General features: G+C 50.4%; 1 protein-coding gene and 1 pseudogene across 5 annotated transcripts; one reads left to right on the top strand and one right to left on the bottom strand.

The window, feature by feature from the left end:
• Positions 1–70: 70 nt before the first annotated feature.
• On the bottom strand, positions 71–11,305 carry LOC132354727 (tumor necrosis factor ligand superfamily member 12). 5 transcript variants are annotated; one of them, XM_059906727.1, is made up of 11 exons: positions 11,018–11,305; positions 10,810–10,860; positions 10,158–10,230; positions 9,434–9,487; positions 9,314–9,349; positions 1,895–2,124; positions 1,475–1,553; positions 1,274–1,321; positions 1,012–1,130; positions 670–808; positions 71–407 (listed from the first exon to the last, which is right to left on the bottom strand). In XM_059906727.1, the coding sequence occupies exons 1-11, from the start codon at positions 11,174–11,176 to the stop codon at positions 298–300; spliced, it is 1,098 nt and encodes a 365-aa protein (XP_059762710.1). In that variant the 5' UTR covers positions 11,177–11,305; the 3' UTR covers positions 71–297. The 5 variants fall into 5 exon arrangements, with proteins under 5 accessions (XP_059762710.1, XP_059762708.1, XP_059762709.1 ...); XM_059906725.1 differs by having other exon boundaries at positions 10,810–10,857; positions 11,018–11,267; XM_059906726.1 differs by lacking the exons at positions 9,314–9,349; positions 9,434–9,487; positions 10,158–10,230; positions 10,810–10,860; positions 11,018–11,305 and adding an exon at positions 3,003–3,234.
• A 6,707-nt stretch (positions 11,306–18,012) lies between these two features.
• On the top strand, positions 18,013–19,040 carry LOC132355192 (eukaryotic translation initiation factor 3 subunit E-like; annotated as a pseudogene).
• The last annotated feature ends 217 nt before the right edge of the window (positions 19,041–19,257 follow it).

Genomic DNA, 19,257 nt, shown 5'->3' with positions numbered 1-19,257 from the left:
ATGCCGGGCATTTCCCACCCCCGCCCAACTCCCTCAAGAATTTGGGGCTGGATGGAGACTAAGAGCAAGATATTCTACTACCTCTTTAATATCCATGAATTCGAAGTCCTGGGGGTGCGGTGGGGGGGAGAAGAGAGGAAGGGAGAGTCACGAGCTGTCAAACCTGGGATTCCAGTCAAACCCAGAAGAGGCCTCTGTTCCTGACTGTTCCCTGTCCTTTGTCTGGTCAGCTCTGGGCTGTCTCCAAAATGAACCCACCCTGGTCTTCCAAGCTCAGAACCACCTTTTACAACACAATCACAGTTTCACAAGCCCCAGGAAGGTTCCATGTGGAGAGAGGCTAAGTTTCGCCCTTGCCCGGGGGATTATGACACTCAGGGTATCCCCCTGGTGTAAATGGAAGACACCTGAGAAAAGGGAGAAGAGAGATGCTCAGTGAAGCACGGCCATAAAGATACTGTGATGTTTCACCCTCCCTTCTCCAGCTCAACCTTTTTTGTGCCTCCTGTAAGGACCAAGGTATTCTGTCCTTCACTCCTCAGCTCTGCCTCTACACCCACGCTTCTTCCATCCCCCTGCTGTAGCTGCCGCACCAGTGCCCCCAGGTCAGAGATCCCCTGCTCTCCTCGCATCCACCCTCCACTGCTCACCCGCCTCTCAGGCTCTCACCTGCGCTGTAACAGCTATTGTAGGCCCAGTCGGGGTTGGAGGGCATGCTTCGTATACATCGGAATAGAGTCTCCTGCCTTCCCTGGCCCTCCCGGGATACCATCTGACCCATGGTGAAAGTCACATCATGAAACAAGACCTGGCAGGGAGGGGAGGAGATGAAGAAAACGGGATAGCGTGGCTCAGGTCTGGGCGGCCTCAGGAGCCCTGACAAGGGAGCCGAGGAATGAAGAAGGGTCCTCTAAGTTGCGTATGCATAGGGGTTGGGAACCCTCAGTGCTGGGGCATAAGGCTTTGGGAGAACAGGCCCTCAGGTGAGGCTCCGGGGGTGTTTGGGGTTACCTGGCTGTACAGCAGATAAACTCCAGCATCCCAGACTCGAATGACATATCCTTGGGCCTCCAGGCCTCTCCCACGCCAGAGAGCTGGTTGCCACATCACCTCTGTCACATCAGAGTCCTCTGGAGGCAAGGAGTGTGGCAGTCAGGATTTCTGTGCACACTCAGACACTTTCTCCTCTAAGGTTCTCTTGGGCCCAGGTGCCAGCCCCACAGTTCCTAGATTTTGCCTCTGCTCAAAAGCCATTATTGAAAATAGTGCTCACCCTTGGAGGTGATGTTAACGGGAACGAGATGAAGGACTGAGCGCTTCTCTGGGGAGAGAAGGAGGAAATCTCAGCAGCGCCCACCTACCCCCGTTGCTCTGTTGTCAGCCCTCCACCCTCACCCCTGGCTCAGGGTCTCAGTCTCCAAATCCCCGTGCTGCTTGATCACCTCCCACCCCTGCTGCACCCTGGGGGCCTCACTCTTCTGTTTTTTGGTGAGCACTGCTCTCCTTCTCCGGGATCTCTCCCCATTCTCCCGGGCTTCCACGCCATCAGAGCTCTGCTCATGGAAAGAGGGTCAGGGTTAGGCTAAGATGCAAGGGTCCCAGAAAGCCTTTCCCCCAGGCCTCCCCCGCCCCAGGAATGCCTCACATCTCTCCTGCACCTTTCCCCAGCAACCTGAGTCTTGGTGCTGGCTGTCCTCCAGGATCTGTTAGGTACAAGAAGCATTAATCTTTAACCATTTCCTTTCCTGGAATGGTTGCTCCCTTGACCTCCAAACCTGGGACCCTCTCTTGCACCCATTGAAAACTTTGCAGAGCAGGCGGCTGGAACCAAGAGGCCTGGAGACCACCCTGCCACCCATCCTTCTCTCCCAGACACCCTTCTCCCCTCACTCACCTGCTCCCGGAGGCTCAGCCACAGATACCCTTCCCCCTTCTCGGAGGGCCCGCCGGTCCTCTGCAGCCGGGTCACCTCTCTCCTTAAGGTCTGCAGCTCTGTTTGTTGGGTCAGCAGAACCATGGCACAAGCCACAGCCCCCAGAGCCGCCCCCCAACTCAACCAGAGGGCAACTGAGAGTGCCGGCTCTCGGACTGGGCCCCCCATGTCTCCCGGGGGCCCTTTGGGGGCTAGTAAAGAAGGAGATAAGGCCGGCATGAGCTGGGGACCCTGCCAACAGCTGTAGCCTCAGGAGTGGGGTAGCAAGGAGGTGACGGGGAGGGTCGGGGTGCAGGCAGTGGTGCAGAAGGGAAGAAGGGCGTTACGCAAGGGAGAAATAAAAAGGAACTTGAGAATAAAAAGGAGGGAGGCAGAAAGCAAGCTCGGGGCACTGTTGGTGCTCCTGGCACCCCGCTGCAGGGCCAGTGTTGTCCCGAGACCCCTCACCCTCCTCCAGCCTCAGGAGAATTTGTTGTCAGTCTCTCTAAGAAGGACAGGGCTGCCAGCGACACCCGGGAGGAGCGGCCAGAGCGCAGGAACCCCAGGGCGGCCCCAGAAGTGGGGGAGGGAAGGTTGGCTGGCTATGGGGCATGGTGCCAGGAGCCGGGATGGAGGGACGAGCTGGGCAGCATTGAGGGTCAAGGGGTGAGAGTGGAAGACCCTCTGGCCCAGGCACAGGCGAGATCTCTGGGGCAGTTTGCTGAGAGAGACCAAAGGTGGGAAAGAAGGGGAGGGCGTCAGTGGGGAGGAGAACCAGGGTCGCGGAAGCAAGAAACTGGCTGAGTTCTGGGGTTAAGGCCAGGCCGGGTGTGTTGGAATAAGGCCTGCACTACTCCCTGTGCTGAACTTGGCAGGCAGGACTTCCTGTTTCCCGAGAAAAGCTCTTACATAAGGCTCTGGACAAAGAGAGAAAGAGACAGCCCAAGCACCCTGCCACTGTAGGATTCCTCCCTGGCCCCAAGGACACAGGTGTCCGTGTTCCTGGGCTCCGGCGTCCCGCTTCCTGACCCTGAGCCCCCATGCTGGGCCTGCTCCCACCCCGCGTCCCAGCCAGGGCTTGTGCCAGCACCTGCTGAAGTTTCCGAGGCTGCCAGGAGGAAGGGCTCCGGCTCCTCCCAGCCCAGGGATTCCCCGCAGGAGGAAGCCCGCCTCCTATAGGTAAATGAGGCTGCTTCTGCTGGACCTTGGGCAGAGGATTGATTTTTTTTCCTGGCAGTTTGCCTTTCGACTCTCTGCTCATGCTTGGGGGTTAGAGGCATGTAGGTCCCCACTCCCAAGCCTGGACATCGCCCTGCAATTCCGGGCGTCCTGCCCCCCACTCCCCAATTCCCAGACCCCCTTCGCATGGCCCTCAGCTACCCCGAGGATGTCCCCTAAGGCCCAATAAAGAGAGCGACCGTGACTTATTCTTTTTAATATCCACTTATCAACATTTTGTCACAATAATAATAAAAATAATATCTGTTTTAAAAATCCACAGGGAATTATCAGGGGAGGAATTATCATGTCTTGGTCTCTTACCCCTCACATTCGGGAACGCCTGGCCTAGTCCCAGTCTCTCTGGCATCCAGCCCCTCTTAGTGCCTGAAGAGGGGTATTCAGGACCCATCGTCACCCAGAGTACAGTAAACACAGTGTCCTGGGGGGCTGCGGCCAGGGTGGGGAGTCAGGAGATAAATGGGGGTTTGGGAGCTAGTGAGGTGGAGAGCTGGAGGTGCGGGGAGCTGTCAGAGATGAGGGGACTATTTCTGTGGCATGGACATGTCTTGAGCGTGCCCTGGCAGCCTACAGAGGGAGAGGCAGGTCTGGGGGAGGAGCCGCTCAGGGTGGGCAGAGGGGACTGGGGTGCTCAGAGAGCTGCCGTGGGGAGCCAGCGGCCTTGGCAAACCACCGGGAGACCAGGGCCCCCTCAGTGAACTTGGAAGAGTCCAAAGTAGGTGAGGAAGGGGGCAGCCTTGAGATGGGCCCAGGGGAGGGTGCGGATCCGCAGGGAGGACCCTGGCCGCAGGGGCAACAGCCCGGACACCTGGCAGAGACGGAGCTGGGGCCCGAGGGAACTGGCCGCTGTGGCCGAGAACTCCTCCAGGCAGCGCAGGGCCAGCGTGTCATCCACCAGCAGGTCCAGCTTCAGGTAGACAGCCTTCCCCTCATCAAAGTGCACCTGGGGGGCGGGGGAGGGGGTGGGGGAGGGGGGGCGGAGTCCAGGCCTCTGCTTGCCCTGGGCTCCTCTCCAGCCCAGACCCCAAGCTCCTCCTCCCCACCTTTAACTTGCCCCCACCCCTTAAGCCCAGCCCTTCTCCCTCAGTTCCTGCTCTACCCGTGGAGCCAGGTGGGGCTTACCTGACAGTACAGGTAGTACAGCCCAGCCCGGGTGACCATAAATTGCCCGCTCTGGCGGTCATAGCGCAGTGGGTTGGAGCTGTTGATTTTGGCCTCTTCCCAGCCACTCACCGTCCCGTCCACACCTGAATGTGGATGTTCAGAGACAGGGGGAAATCCCTTTATAGAACTTTCTCACACTCCCCAGCCACTTATAAACCTTTGGGCCTACCTTACCCAGAAGATATCTAGAGGGCCCAGGGCAAGGGAGGCGCCAGGGCCTAGGGAGCTGGGAGTGTAATAGGAAGTTCGGTGAAGAAACCCCACATATATGACCAGAACCATACAGGGCAAGTTGTCACCAGCCACTTCTGGGGAGAAGAGGAGGACTGAAGAAGCATGGGGGCTTTTATAGTTTGTGTCTGTATTGTTTGCTCTTCTACTTGGAGAATGTATCGATGCATTACTTGAATCATACGTTACTTGGATTATTAAAATTAAAAATAAGAGAAAAGGAAAATATGAAAAAAAAGTAAAAAGAGGGGAAAAAAGAAAAAAACATTAAAAATAATAAAATGGTACCCAAATGTCCATCCACTGATGAATGGATAAGGAAAATTGTATTAAGTCCATACAATGAGGTATGATTCAGCCATAAAAAGAAATGCAATAATGGGACTTCCCTGGCGGTCCAGTGGTTAAGACTCTGCACTTCCACTTCAGGGGTTGCGGGTTCGATCCTTGGCTGGGGAACTAAGATCCCACAAGCCACGCACTGGGGCCAAGGGGAAAAAAAAAAAAAAAAAGAAAGAAATGGAATACTAATACACACTACAATATGGAGGAGCCTTGAAAACATTATGCTAAGTGAAAGAAGCCAGTCACAAAGGATCACATATTATATGATTTCTGTGAAATGTCCAAGTAAGCAAATATATAGAGACAGAAAGTAGATTAGTGGTTGCTTAGGGCTGGGGGGATCACGGAAATATGGGGTGGTGGGTAAAGGGTACAGGGTTTCTTTTTGAGGTAATGAAAACTCTCTAAAATTACCGTAGTGATGATCTCACAACTCTGTGAATATACTAAAAACTTAATTGTACACTTTAAACAGGTGAATTATATAGAATGTGAATTATATCTCAATAAAGCCATTACCAAAAAAAAAAAAAAATCTAGAGTGAGGGTAATTGCAAATTGTAAAGAAGATAAATAATCAAATGACAGAGCAGGGTCTCAAGTGGCTTCCCAGGTCCTCTATGGGCTGCCCCTGTTTACCTCTCGCATCTAATCTCACACATTCCTCCAAGTCACAAGATTCTAGCCACTCCGGCCCACTTTCTGTTCCCACTGCGCACCAAGCTCATTGTTTCCACAGGGCTTTTGCTGCTCTTCCCTCCCCGCAGGATTCCTCCCCTGCCTGGCCCCTCCTGTCAGACTGGTCCCTCTGAGAGACCTCCCCAGTCCTCCCAGCCTGAAATAGCTCGTCTCCGATAATCTCTCCTCCACTCACCCCGTTTCTCTCACAGCAGTCACCAAGGAGGGAAATCATTTTATTTCCTTCTGTGATAGTTTGGGGTCTGACTCCCCCAGGGGGCAGAGGTATTGGTCTTGTTACTGCACCCCAGCCCCTGGAGCTGGGCCTGCCCTGAGTGGGCACCAAGCACACGCTGGTGGGAAGATAGAGGGAAGGAGGCGGCCATGGCAACAGCTCTCTCTTGTTTGGGTCCATGGGCCACTCTCCAGGGCTTCACTGGCTTCATCTCAGTAGCCTGGCCAGCTTCCTTCCCCAGCAGCCCCACCCTCTGCCTGCCCCTGTGCGCTGTTCTTGTTGCTTTCTCAAGGAGAACATGACGCTCGCTGGGCACTTTCATCCCCACCTAGGGGTTCCCTTGGCCTTTACTTTGCAGACTCCAACCTGAGTCTCCAGCCCTGCCCTTTCCTGCCCCTCCTGACACTGCTACCTGCCTGCCATCAGAATAGTCCCTGGCACCTCAAACTCACCTAGATCAAAACTGAGCCTGGTCCTGCCCCATCCCAAACTTGCTTGACTGTCTGCATTCCACATTGGGTTCCTGGTTCTACCTCTTACCAGGCACCCAAGCCACTCTCTCCTTTACCAGTTTCATTCACTGATCACCAGTTTCTAGCAATTCTGCCACCTAAATAGCTCTGTCTCCCTCCCTGGTCTGGCCCCTGCCACTTCCCACTGGGACTCTTCCCAGCCTGCTTCCTCTTTGGACTCCCTGTTTCCAGTCTTGCCTGGTCCAGTTTACTTGCTAGGCGACACAGAGCCACAGAATGACGTTTCTAAAATGCAGATGCGAGCCTGCCTCTCTTGTTTTGACCTCAGGATAACTTCCAGATTCCATTTGTGACCTGGCTCCGCATTCTTCTCTGGCCTCACCCCTTGTTGCTCTTCTAGTTCTGTCTCCTCAGCCACATCGAGCTGCTCCAGTCCCCCAGCCTCATCATACTCTTGGCAGACTCGGGGCTTTTGCACAAGTGGCCCCTGCCCCCCTGTCCATCTCACACTCACACTTCAAGGCCCACACCTTCTTGGGGAAGGAGTCCCTTACTCCACTGTAAACTTGTCTTCCTCTGTGCCGCCATACACCTCTGGCTACTTTCTTTATTGTTCTTGTTGTATCACATTGTAATTTACAAATTTATATGTTTGTCTCTTCTCCTGGACAGCAATTCCTTGTAAATAGGTCTGGGTATTATTCACTGTGGGCACCTAGCCGGGTCCTTACAAACAGTGGGATCTCAGGGCGTGTGTGTTGAGTCAATGAATGAATGAATGTCTGGGTAACCGCTGAAGTAAATGGTCCATACAGAAGGGAGGAAGGTCGGCCTGGGGCAGGAAGAGTAGGGGGAGAGAAGGAGAGAGGGCATTCCTGGCTAGGGAACCAGTTTGAGCTGGTTGTGGCTAAGGGCATGGTGTGTCTGGGACCGTGGTGTCACTCAGTTTCACAATCACAACTCATTCCTTACTGCATGGCAGTCGTCCTTCTTTCCCCCACTATGCTTGCTTTAGCACCATCTCTCCTGCCCCTGTCTCCCTCGTTCTCCAGAGGACCTAGAAGTCATCAGGTAAGGGCTCCCCCACGTCCTGCCACCGAAACCACAAACCAACCTGTTCTCATGGTTGCCATTGAGCCTCTTATGGTGATGGGATGATGTGTCCCTCTCTTCCTTCTGGAACCCACCCCCTCCCATCTTCTTGATGTTGCCCTGCAGGTTCCCCCACCCATGCACCAGCAGTTGCCTCTCATACAATGTCTGGGACACAAGCACACATTAGCTGGGTTCAAATCCTGGCTCCACCTCTCAGTATCATCATGACCCGGACAAGTTACATCACCTCTATCTGTAAAATGGAGATGATCGGATTATCTTCCTTTCAGGACTGTTTCGAGGATTAGATGAGATTAAACACTGAATAAGTATTAGCTAAGACTCATGCAGGACCAAACTTCTCCTTGATTCACATCCTCCTCTCCCTCCTGGCCCATTTCTCTGCTCCTGTCACAGAGAAACTTCTGGAAAGGCTTGTCACTGTCTCCGATTCCTAGTTCCCATTTTCTCTTAACGTAATCCGTGCTGGCTTCCATCCTAACCACACCACTGACACCGCCCTTGTCAAGGTCACCAGTTGACTTTTAATGTTACCAAACCCAGCGGCCATTTGTCTGTTCTCATCTCATGTGACTGGTCATCTGCATTCAACACAGACGGCCACATGCTCCTTCTTAAAACTGTGTCCCCTCCGAGACTCCAGGATACCACCCTCCCTGGGTTTCTTCCCCTCTCTCTGGCTGCTTCTCAGTCTCTGCTGGGTTCTCCTCCTCTGCTCCATTTGTAAAGGCCCAAGAGCCTCAGGGCTTCGCTTGTGGAGCCCGTCTTTCCCCTGGGTGTCTCATCCAGACCTATAGCTTCAAATACCCCCATCTGGTGATGACTCCCGACTCTACACATCCTGCCCAGGATGTGTGCTCTACCGTGTGCAGCCATCTATTTGTGAAACTCGCTTGTTTATTATTATGTATCCACTTAGTTATTATTAGATCTCAAATTCAATTATTAATTTACACACCTCGCAACCTATTTCCTCCCTGGTTAACCCCCATTTTAATAAATGGCACCATTATTCTCAAAGATGCCCAAGTTAAAAATCTAGAAGTCATTTCTGATTCCCCCCTCTCCCTTATCCTTCTCATCCCCACAGCAAACCCTATCTTCAAGCCACACGCTGAATCCATCTACTTCTCTCCATCTGTGCTGCCAGACCCCTAGACTAAGCCACTCTCATGTCTTGCCTCCTGACCTGTCACGTGGAAGAGCATTCCAGGTGAGAGAATAGGATGTGCAAAGTCCAGACGAGGCACGCTGATGGGGAGGGGGTGTCAGCCCAACAAGTGTGGAGAAGGCATAAGGGTGTGCCAGGAAAAGAGGTTGAGACCAGACCGGGGAGAGGCTGCAATCCAAGCAGAAAAGCAACAGAATAATGGAAGGCGGGCTTCAGGGGGGCTTAGCTTGGCAACACAGGTGGGACAGAGTAGGGGCGGGGAAAGTCTAGAATGGGGAAGGGACTGGAGAATGAGTTTGAGGTTCCGAGGTCATGGCGCTGAGGTGGGGAGTGGGGTAGGGATGGAAAAGAAGAGCAGAGACTGGAAACATTTGGAGAAAAATGATCAGAGCAAGAAGACTCTTGGAATATGGAGGGGAAAGAAGAGGAAAAAAAAAAATCAAAGATGCTTCTTGGAGACAAGCGAGGGCTAAAGAAGAAGCTGGGCTGGTAGTTTGGTGGGGGGAATCTGCCTGTGCTCTGGGAGGGGAAGGGGCCTCCCCCAGGGTCCTATGTCTGAGTCACGGAGAAAGTTCAGGTTCGGGAGCCGAGAGAAGCGAGCCCTAAGCACTTTCCTGAACTGGCTTCTGGGGTTCTGAGGCTGAAGGCGGGGATGAGGGTGGGAAGTCAAGGTTTTGGGGGGGGCCTTGTCTAGAAGGCCAGTGCTGTGGGGGTCAGGGAAGAGCTCAGAGGTGGGGATGGGGTCTCACCCGCCTGCGCTCCATCCTGTCCCAGTCGTGGGTGAACTGTAAGACACAGGGAAGGGTTGGTGAGCCCTGCCCTGCCCCTCTGCCACCCCTTCTCCCTGGGCATGGCTCACGGTCACCCACCTTCATAGTGGGCTGCAATCGCTCTGCGCGCCCGTGGTTTCCGGCCTTTAGGTGCTGAGAATCAAAGAAAGACAGACGGGCAAAGCAGTCCCCACGTCTAGAGGGGCCAGGAGCTGCTCTCTCAGCTCCATCCCCCTCAAAACCCTGGCATCCTTATTCTCCTCCAGACTCCTGGCCTCAGAACCTCAGGCCTTATCTTCCTCCATAGGTAGAGCCGCTGATAATTTATCATCCAAACTGGGATGCTTCTGAGAGCAATAGGGGTGTTATTAATCATCGCACTGAGCTAACAGGTGTAAGCCAGGACAGCCCCCTGCAAACCTGGATATGTGGTCACACGGTCACCCCAGTCATAAGTCTCTTTGCTTCTTGGGGTTCAGGCCTCTGACTCCCCCACCTCATCTTCATCAGGACCCCAGGGGTTCTCCTAATTCCTGGCCATCCCACCTTCATATCTGGGGTAGGGTCTGAAGTGAGAAGCAGGTCTATGCCATGGAAGGAGCTTCAGAGGGAGGGTCAGAATTCTAGGTTCGAGTTTCCATGACTGTGAACCCCCCCCTTTACTCTCAGTGCCTCAGTTTCTCTATCCGTAAATGAGGATAATGGGTTTTGCTCTGCCTTCTTCACGGGGCTGTTATGAGGAACAAAAGCAATAATGAGTCCAGAAGCCACCACAGACCAGCCGCTATTATTATTCCTGAGGTTGGGATAAAGGGCTGCTCACCACTCCTTCGAGGCCGAACCAGTTTCAGGAAAGGCAGGGTATCCTGGCGCTCCTCTGTCTGGGGATTCAGGTCCTAGGGACATTAAGGGCAGGGCTAAACCAGGATCTTGCCAGGGACTCCCAGAGACATAAACTGAGACTGACAGGGGGCCCGTCACGAGAGGCCCCAGCCAGCAAGAGGCACAGAAGTCTTAGGGAGAGACCGAGCCCCTCAGCCAAGAGTGGCCAGGGCCACGAGGAGGCAAGTTCCAGGGTCAGGCCGCAGCCCTCGCCCCCCTTCCCACAACCAGCCACATCCCCCTATCCTGCTCCGCCCAACCAGCCATTGGTACATTGCACACACGCCCACACCCAGTCAGCATGCACAGTGGGTACACGCACCGCACACACAGCCAGCATCCCTCTCCCACGCAGACACCCACACATTCCCACTTCCACCACGGCCACTAAACACTTCGTACTCGGCTGACACAAGCGCGGCACAAACCCCTCACACGCAGTTGTCACCCTCTCTCTCACGTACCCATGCCCCACAGCACGGCTGGTGCACACCCCCGCACACGGCTGGCACAACCGGGGCACACCCTGCATCCTCAGCGGGCACACACTTCCCATGCCTGGCAGCCCGAGGCCAGCACCCACCCCCACTCACCAGCGGGTCGGGGTCCTCCTCTGCCACCAGGTCCCCCTGGGAAGGCTCCTGCTGGGAAGGAGGCAGCGTCACCCTGTCCTTCTCCACCTGACATCTCACCCTCCACCCATCTTCCTGGCCCCCTGCCCTCGGCCCACCCGGCCCCATCAGCTACTCGGCAGAGTCCGCTCCTGATCTGCCCAGGGAGGGGTGTGCAGGCGGGCCTCACCTGGGCAGACAGCGATGCCCGGCTTCCCAGGCTGACCACGGCCAGCAGGAGGCCAAGGCAGGCCAGCGCCAGGCCCAGGCCCAGCACGAGCGCGGCCAGCAGGGCGGTGCCCGGCTCCCCCCGGCGCCCCCTCCGCCTCTGGCTCCGACGGGCGGCCATGGGGGCGGGGGGCTGTGCCTGCCTCACCGCCCCCCCATCCCGGGACCCGAGGGATCGGGGGAGGGGGAGCCGGCGGGCGGATCGGGCTGGAGAGAGGGAGGGGCCAGGGAAACGGGGCGGGAGGGGGGGGGGGATGAGAACAGGAAGCCGGACACTGTGTGTGAGATTAAACTCCGAGCCCGGCCGAGAGCAGTGCACGCAGCGGGGCGCGCGCCGCTCCGCTTGCAGACCACAGAGCGAGTCCCGGCCCGGGGGCACGCACCGCCCGGGCGTGGAAAAGCGGGGCAGTGTTTGTGTGAGTGTGCAGCGGGCGAGATGGGGTGTGCGGCTGGAGCGCCCTCCACGCGGCCGGCCGGCGGGAGAGAGGGAGCGAGGGCTGAAAGAAGCAGAAACTCCACTCGGGCTGTGTACGGGTGGCCGGGGCGACAGCACTGCAGCTCCTGCAGGTCTAGTCCTGCCCAAGCGAGATTGCTAATTTAGGCCTGCAGACCAAGGTAACTAGGCAATCCTTCCGTCAACACGGTCAGAGGCCAAGGCGCATTTGGATTTTAGCAGCGGCACCGAAAGACAATTCTTTCCTGCAAGTGACGGAAAGAGCCTGAGGGCAACCATTAGCGCGGGTTGGGTTTTCACTTTTTTTAGCAAATCAGTTGGTAGTTGATTTAAACCCCGGGGTCATGCAGCTGGAGAGAGCAAGCTTCTAGACCTGTATGCCAGAAACGTAGCCCCCCCAATCCCGCCAAGTGTGTTCCCCAAACGCCCTTCTCTGGAAACACAGAAGCCACTTAAGCAAATAATAGGGCTAACCTGAGCTCAAGTGGAGCTACAAGAACTCTTTAAATTTAACGTGGCGCTAAGCCACGTTAGCAAAACCAAAACGTAATACCTAACCTAATTGCAGTTACAGCCTCTCCCAGGAGTTGAGTTTTCAACCAATCAGTCTGGAATTTCCTGATCCACACTAGTGAGGTAGTCTCCAAAAGACTTCTGCCCTTCCTGGCCCCAAAGGGAAGGGGACCTTGCCTGAAACAATCCTTTCTATTCTTTTGCTAATAAATGCCTTGTCCCTATAAAAGATCCGTTTGGTTCAACTCCTCAGAGGCCTTTCTGCTTGTTAAATGGAATGCTGCCCGATTCGTGAATGTTGAATAAAGCCAATTAGATCTTCAAATTTACTGAGTTGAATTTCATAAAAGCTGGACCCTTTTTGCCATGAAAACACTTTTGTAAACAGTAAGACCCTCCAAAATTCATTTAAACTATGCAATGTTCACCTCTGCATATTTGCAAAGAAAAGTACTGTATTAGAAAAAAACTGTTGCAAAAGTCATAGTTAAACAGCAAGGTAAAGCAGTGGTTCTGAACAAGGTAAGGATGTGGAGAACCTTCTGCCTTCCCCCTCTGCTCAGTCCTGCCCGCTCCCCCGCTGCCCTCCTGTCTTGGTTTCTTTTCCGTTATGGAACCTTTCTGAGCCACATTCCTGCTTCAGGGTCTCAACACCAGTTACTCCCCTTACTTGGAACACTCAGACCACCCTCACCCCCAGCTCAAGTCATTTCAAAGAGAGTTTTCTAGATCATTTTTTAAAATTAGGTTCCCAACTTCCCCCGTTCTCTATTCTTTATTTCTTTCTTAGTTATTTTGTAATGATCTGTTTGTAATTTGTAATGATCTGTTTGGCTACTATCTCCCCAACTACGTTGTAAAATACAAATTACATATTTCCTGGTTTATCTGCTTATCGGCTATCTCTAGAATGTAAACTCTATGAGGACATCAGTTACTACTGTGCTCCCAGCACCTTGTCAAATGCTGGCTCCCCAGATATCACAAGAGCAACCTGTTGACTAGATAAAGCCAGGTTTATTGCTTACCCCTTGACAGTCTGACAACACTTCACAGGGAGATGAGTAAGGCCATGACATTTATTGAGACGCTGAAGTCTCATTTAAAGGGGAAGAGTCTTTCCATGATGGGGTAGGAGCGGGGGTTGATTAGGGTTGGGGAAGGGTCATGGCGTAATAGTTTAGAATGAACACAGAATAATGAGGATTTTGAGGTGAGGGGTTCAGACAGTCTTAGGGTGCCAACTGTCAGCAATAAATAAGCAATAAAGTTAATTTGCAACATTCATCTTTCTGGGCAGAAGTCTCTTGGAAAAATGTTATGCCAATGAAGGCAGTGGAATAGTCATGTTAATATCAATGTTAAGGGACTTCCCTGGTGGCGCAGTGGTTAAGAATCCGCCTGCCAACGCAGGGGACATGGGTTCGAGCCCTGGTCCGGGAAGATCCCACATGCCGCAGAGCAACTAAGCCCATGCACCACAACTACTAAGCCTGTGCTCTAGAGCCCGTGTGCCACAACTACCGAAGCCTGCACGCCTAGAGCCCGTGCTCTGCAACAAGAGAAGTGATTGCAATGAGAAGCCCAAGCACCACAACGAAGAATAGCCCCCGCTCGCTGCAACAAGAGAAAGCCTGTGCGCAGCAACGAAGACCCAACGCAGCCAAAAAAAAAAAAAAAATCAGTGCTGGGACTTCCCTGGTGGTGCAGTGGTTAAGAATCTGCCTGCCAATTCAGGGGACACGGGTTCGAGCCCTAGTCTGGGAAGATCCCACATGCCACGGAGCAACTAAGCCCGTGCGCCACAACTACTGAGCCCGTGTGCCACAACTACTGAAGCCCGCGTGGCGTGCCTGGAGCCCATGCTCTGCAACAAAGAGAAGCCACCGCAATGAGAAGCCCACGCACCGCAACGAAGGGTAGCCCCCGCTCGCCACAACTAGAGAAAGCCTGCGTGCAGCAACAAAGACCCAACGCAGCCAAAAATAAATTAAAAAAAAAAAAAAATCAATGTTAAGCTGAATGAGTATCCCTGGTTTCAGTTCTCAGCCTACATAATAGATGCTTAATAAACATTTGTTGGTTGATTGAACTGAAAGCCCCAAGGGGACAGGAACGACATATGTCTTCTCCTCTGTTTATACTTGGTGACTAGCGAAGTATCAGGCAAACAGGGAGCAGTCAATAAATATTTAATGAATGAATGGACAGATCTTTATTTGGGATTCTAGTGGTTCACATTTAATACAGGGAGAAGGAAGAAGCCCAAGAGACTTTGGTGGAAAGCCCAGAAGGAATTCTGGTCATTTTCAGGATTTATATCACTTAATGACACTGACTTAAATTTAATTTTACTTCAAACTTGTGACTTTCCTTTTTCCCTTGAAGCAAGGTTTTCTCTTATTATTCTGTGCTTAATAGGTGTGTGATTAGGGTTTTCTGGGTGCATACAAATGAGTTGAAGAAAGGGATGACAGAGTGGAAAGGGATTATCTGAGGTTACTGGGCAAGAGTTGGAAAAAGTCAGGGAAAGAATAGCAAGATGCAAATTGGTACCAGACACCATTGTCTGAGCCAGGTGAGGAACTGAAGAAAATCTGAGGAGTTTGTGTGCACTCCTGAGGGTGGCTGGCTCTTCCCACCAGGCCTTGAGCTGAGGAAGGTCTTGGTTTTGTCAGCCACGGGGATCTGTTCCTGCACAAGCCCCCTTCCTTCAGGTGACCAGAGAGACCTCCATCTGGAAAAGCCTGACCCACATAAAGGCAATGCTTGTGTTTTCTTGAAGTAATTCGGTTTCCTTCCTCTGTTTACCTACTCTCTCCTCAGCTCTGAGGCCAGAGCCCTGAGATGAACATGTGAGCCTTGTGTTTAGAGATGACCCTGATATTCATTAAATAGTTCTTTGATTTTCACTGAGCTTGATGAGTGAGCCATTACCATGGGCCTTTGTCAGTCTGGGTATTGGACGTGGGAAAAATTAGGAAATAAAACAGGATTTCTGATCCCAGGTCAGGCATACTCCTCATCACCAATCTCCCCTCAGATCCCATTGAAATCAAAGTAGACAGTATCAAAAGGAAAGAGAGCAAAGATGGAGGGGGTGTCCAGCCAAGCCTGGCTGCTTAGGTTGCCAAGGAGAGGCCACGTTCTTGGCCAACAGGCAAAGGAAAGTGGGAGAAGGGGGACTGAAAACCCAGAATTGATTGAAGGCCTGGAAGACAGGCCACCAGCATCAGTTATGACTCTACTTCCCTTCCTCACCAGAAGGCATTTTCCCTCAGACAAAATGTCAGACATCTTGTCTCCAAAGAAATGGAATCAATTGTCTGAGGGAAGTTAATGCTTCTGGCATGAATGTTGGAGGTTCAGAATAAGTGTTTCTCATTCTAGCATTTGGGGTGGCCCACTGCCTGACAGTTGACCATCAACCTTCCCTACCCCAATTGAAGCCTTTCAGTTGATATGTCCTATCTTGATGCACAAAGAATTTCTAGGCCAAATTTCCACCAGGGAAAAACCTAGAAGAGAAATAGTATAATTTATATACCAGCAGAGGAAATCCAGGATACCTAGGTAGTTCTTTATTAAATATTACCAATGATCACCATGCATATGGGAGAACCAGTAGCATGCAAAGAAAGACAAAAATAAGCAAACAAAAAAACTGACACTGGAGAAAACAGAGATAATTCATAGTACAAAGAGAACTATCTAATATACTTGGAGATTCAAGAAGACAAAATATCCATAAAGCAAGAACAGTATGTTGTGTGAGAGAGGAACAATCAGAGAACAAAAATTATTTTGCAGAGACTAAAAATGTGGTTGCAAAAATAAATGTTCAATAGAAGGATTACAACATAGAGTTAAGAAAAAAAATCTCTAAAAATATAGAATAAAAAGAGGAAAAATGGGGGACTTCCCTGGTGGCGCAGTGGTTAAGAATCCACCGGCCAATGCACAAGACGTAGGTTCGAGCCCTGGTCTGGGAAGATCCTGCATGCCGTGGAGCACCTAAGCCCGTGTACCACAACTACTGAGCCCGTGAGCCACAACTACTGAGGCCGTGTGCCACAACTACTGAAGCCTGAGCACCTAGAGCCCGTGCTCTGCAATGAAGAGAACCCATTGCAATGAGAAGCCCACGCACTGCAACGAAGAGTAGCCCCCACTCGCCGCAACTAGAGAAAGCCCACGCACAGCAACAAAGACCCAACACAGCCAAAAATATAAATAAATAAATTTATAAAAAAAAAAAGAAAAGAAGAAAAATGGAAATCAGGGAGAAAAGATAGCAAACACAGAGGACCAATCCAGAAGGATCATACAGTTATTAGGAACCCCAGAAAATAATAATGAATAAATTGGAGGGAAGGAAACTCTCTTAGAAAAAAATAAGAGATAATTTCCAGAAAAAGTCATGTCTCCATTCTGAAAGGGTTTATTGTATGCTCAAGATGATGAATGAAAAATTATCCATATCTAAATACTTCCTCATGAAATTTCAGAATGTCAGGAATAAAGGGAAGATGTTAAAAGTTTCTAAAGAGAAAAACTATTCCTCTCCAAAGGAACAAGAATCAAAATGGCTACAGACTTTGCATCAATACCACTGAATCCTAGAAGACTGAATGGAGACATGCCTGCACAATTTTGAGAGAAAATAATTTCTACCTAGAATTCTATATCTGGTCAAGCAGATAAAGACTTGTTCTGACACACAAAGTTGGCTTCCACACACACTTTTCTAGAAAATTGAGGATGTATTCCAGAAAATGTGGTAGCAAACCAGAAAGAAGACAAAATAATGTACAGGAAACAGTGGATCTAAGCCCAAAGATCAGGGAACGAAGGATGATGACTTAGGGAGTAATGGGTTCTAACTGGAGGAGGAAGCAAAAATGTGGCTTGAATTGTATAAATAGTATGAACAATAACTCGGGGGAAAAAAAGACATGCTATAGGTAAGGAGTACAAGAAGAAAGAAAAGCCATCAGAATCTCTAGGAAAATTCAAAAACTGAAGAAGAAATCCTTGATTTAAATAATAGGCAAGGGACTTCCCTTGTGGTCCAGTGGGTAAAACTTCACACTCCCAATGCAGGGGGCCCAGGTTCGATCCCTGGTTGGGGAACTAGATCCCGCATGCATGCTGCAACGAAGAGTCCGTATGCCCCAGCTAGGAAGTCCGTGGGCCAACTAAGAAGTCCACGTGGCGCAACTAAAATAAAAGATCCCACATGCCGCAAGGAAGATCTTGCGTGCTGCAACTAAGACCCGGCGCAGCCAAAATAAATAAATAAATAATAGTTTAAATGATAGGCAAGTTATAATATGACATGATGGTATTTAATTGACATAGTATTAATCAATGACCTTAATGCTTGAAACATTCTCCTGGGTTGTGGGATTGAGTGCATTGAATAGAAAGTGTAATCCTGGGACTTCCCTGGTGGTCCAATTGTTAAGACCCCGCGCTTCTACTGCAGGGGGCACAGGGTTCCAGCCCATTGTTTGAGTGTGACCAGTATTCACAAGGCCCTCATAATGTCAATACTGTTCATTGGATCTCAACCTTTGGAGTCAACATAGAAAAATCAAGAAGACTTGTTTGTGGTCTCAGGAACAATTGTAAATACCCAAAATCTTGACTTTGTACAATAAATGTGAAGCTGAGAAAAGTTTGCATGTGGAAGTGAGGAGAGAAAGAGGAGTTACAAGCTGGCCTCTCTTGCTAGAGACGCTGAGGAAAGTAGATGGAACCAAAATAATTAATATAAAAACAAAAATAATAATATAAATAGTCATTATTGGGAAGAAGAGAGGGAGAGGGAGGGTAAATGAGTTAAATGCCTCATGTTTTATATTGGAAACTCAACATTCACTAAAGTTGATATATAAAGAAATAAAGTATGGGCATTTGAGCTAGGATTTTTGGAAACAACTTCCAAAAGAAATAAAAACAGAAACCATTAAAAGGGGTTGCCTCAAATGCAGTCAACCAGGGATGGTCAGATGCTGTTTGACTACCTGGCAGACAAGCATGGTTTTAGGCAGGAATATCTAGATACACTCTACAGACATGCAAAATTCCAATATGAATGTGGAAATTACTCTGGAGCAGCAGAATATCTTCACTTCTTTAGAGTGTTGGTTCCAGCAACGGATAGAAATGCTTTGAGTTCACTCTGGGGAAAACTGGCCTCTGAAATCTTAATGCAGAATTGGGATGCAGCCATGGAAGACCATACACCGCTAAAAGAGACCATAGATAATAATTCTGTGAGTTCTCCACTTCAACCTCTTCAGCAGCGAATGTGGCTCACTCATTGGTCTCTGTTTGTTTTCTGCAATCACCCTAAAGGGTGCGATAACATTACTGATCTCTTCCTTTACCAGCCACAGTATCTTAATGCAATTCAGACAATGTGTCCACATATTCTCCGCTATTTGACCACAGCAGTCATAACAAACAAAGCTGTCTGAAAACGCCGGCAGGTGCTAAAAGATCTGGTCAAAGTTATTCAACAGGAGTCTTACGCATATAAAAACCCACTTACAGAGTCTGTTGAATGCTTATATGTTAACTTTGACTTTGATGGGACTCAGAAAAAGCTAAGGGAATGTGAATCAATGCTAGTGAATGATTTCTTCTTGGTGGCTTGTCTTGAGGATTTCATTGAAAATGCCCGTCTCTTCGTATTTGAGACATTTTGTCGCATCCATCAATGTAGCAGCATAAACATGTTGGCAGATAAACTGAACATGACTCCAGAAGAAGCTGAAAGGTGAATTGTAAATTTGATTAGAAATGCAAGACTGGATGCCAAGATTGATTCTAAATTAGGTCGTGTGGTTATGGGTAACAGTGCAGTCTCACCCTATCAGCAAGTGATTGAAAAGACTAAAAGCCTTTCATTTAGAAGCCAGATGTTGGCCATGAATATTGAGAAGAAACTTAATCAGAATAATAGGTCAGAGGCTCCTAACTGGCAACTCAGGACTCTGGCTTCTACTGAAGAACTACACAGAAAAAATGAAAAAACTATAAAAGAAAGATGAAATAATAAAACCATTATACAAAGGTGAAACATTTTAGAAACAATTAACATATTGAGCATAAATTTTGGAGAATTTGAATAAAATTGGCTGTTTCATTTATGTCGTTAAAAAAAAAAATGGGGTTGCCTCTAGGTCACAGGAGGGTGTTGGGTGGAACAGGATGGGAAGGGGCGA

Source organism: Balaenoptera ricei, chromosome 20 (assembly GCF_028023285.1).
Source record: "Balaenoptera ricei isolate mBalRic1 chromosome 20, mBalRic1.hap2, whole genome shotgun sequence".
NCBI lineage: Eukaryota > Metazoa > Chordata > Mammalia > Artiodactyla > Balaenopteridae > Balaenoptera > Balaenoptera ricei.
This window is presented reverse-complemented; position numbering and strand designations above follow the sequence as displayed.

Excerpts from the sequence above, each read along its gene's own strand:
- LOC132354727 (XM_059906727.1), bottom strand. The coding sequence starts at position 11,176 with ATGGCCGCCCGTCGGAGCCAGAGGCGGAGGGGGCGCCGGGGGGAGCCG. Across the intron at positions 9,350-9,433 it reads GATTGCAGCCCACTATGAAG|TTCACCCACGACTGGGACAG; the intron begins GTGGGTGACCGT and ends TGTGTCTTACAG. Across the intron at positions 809-1,011 it reads TTTATCTGCTGTACAGCCAG|GTCTTGTTTCATGATGTGAC; the intron begins GTAACCCCAAAC and ends CCTCCCTGCCAG.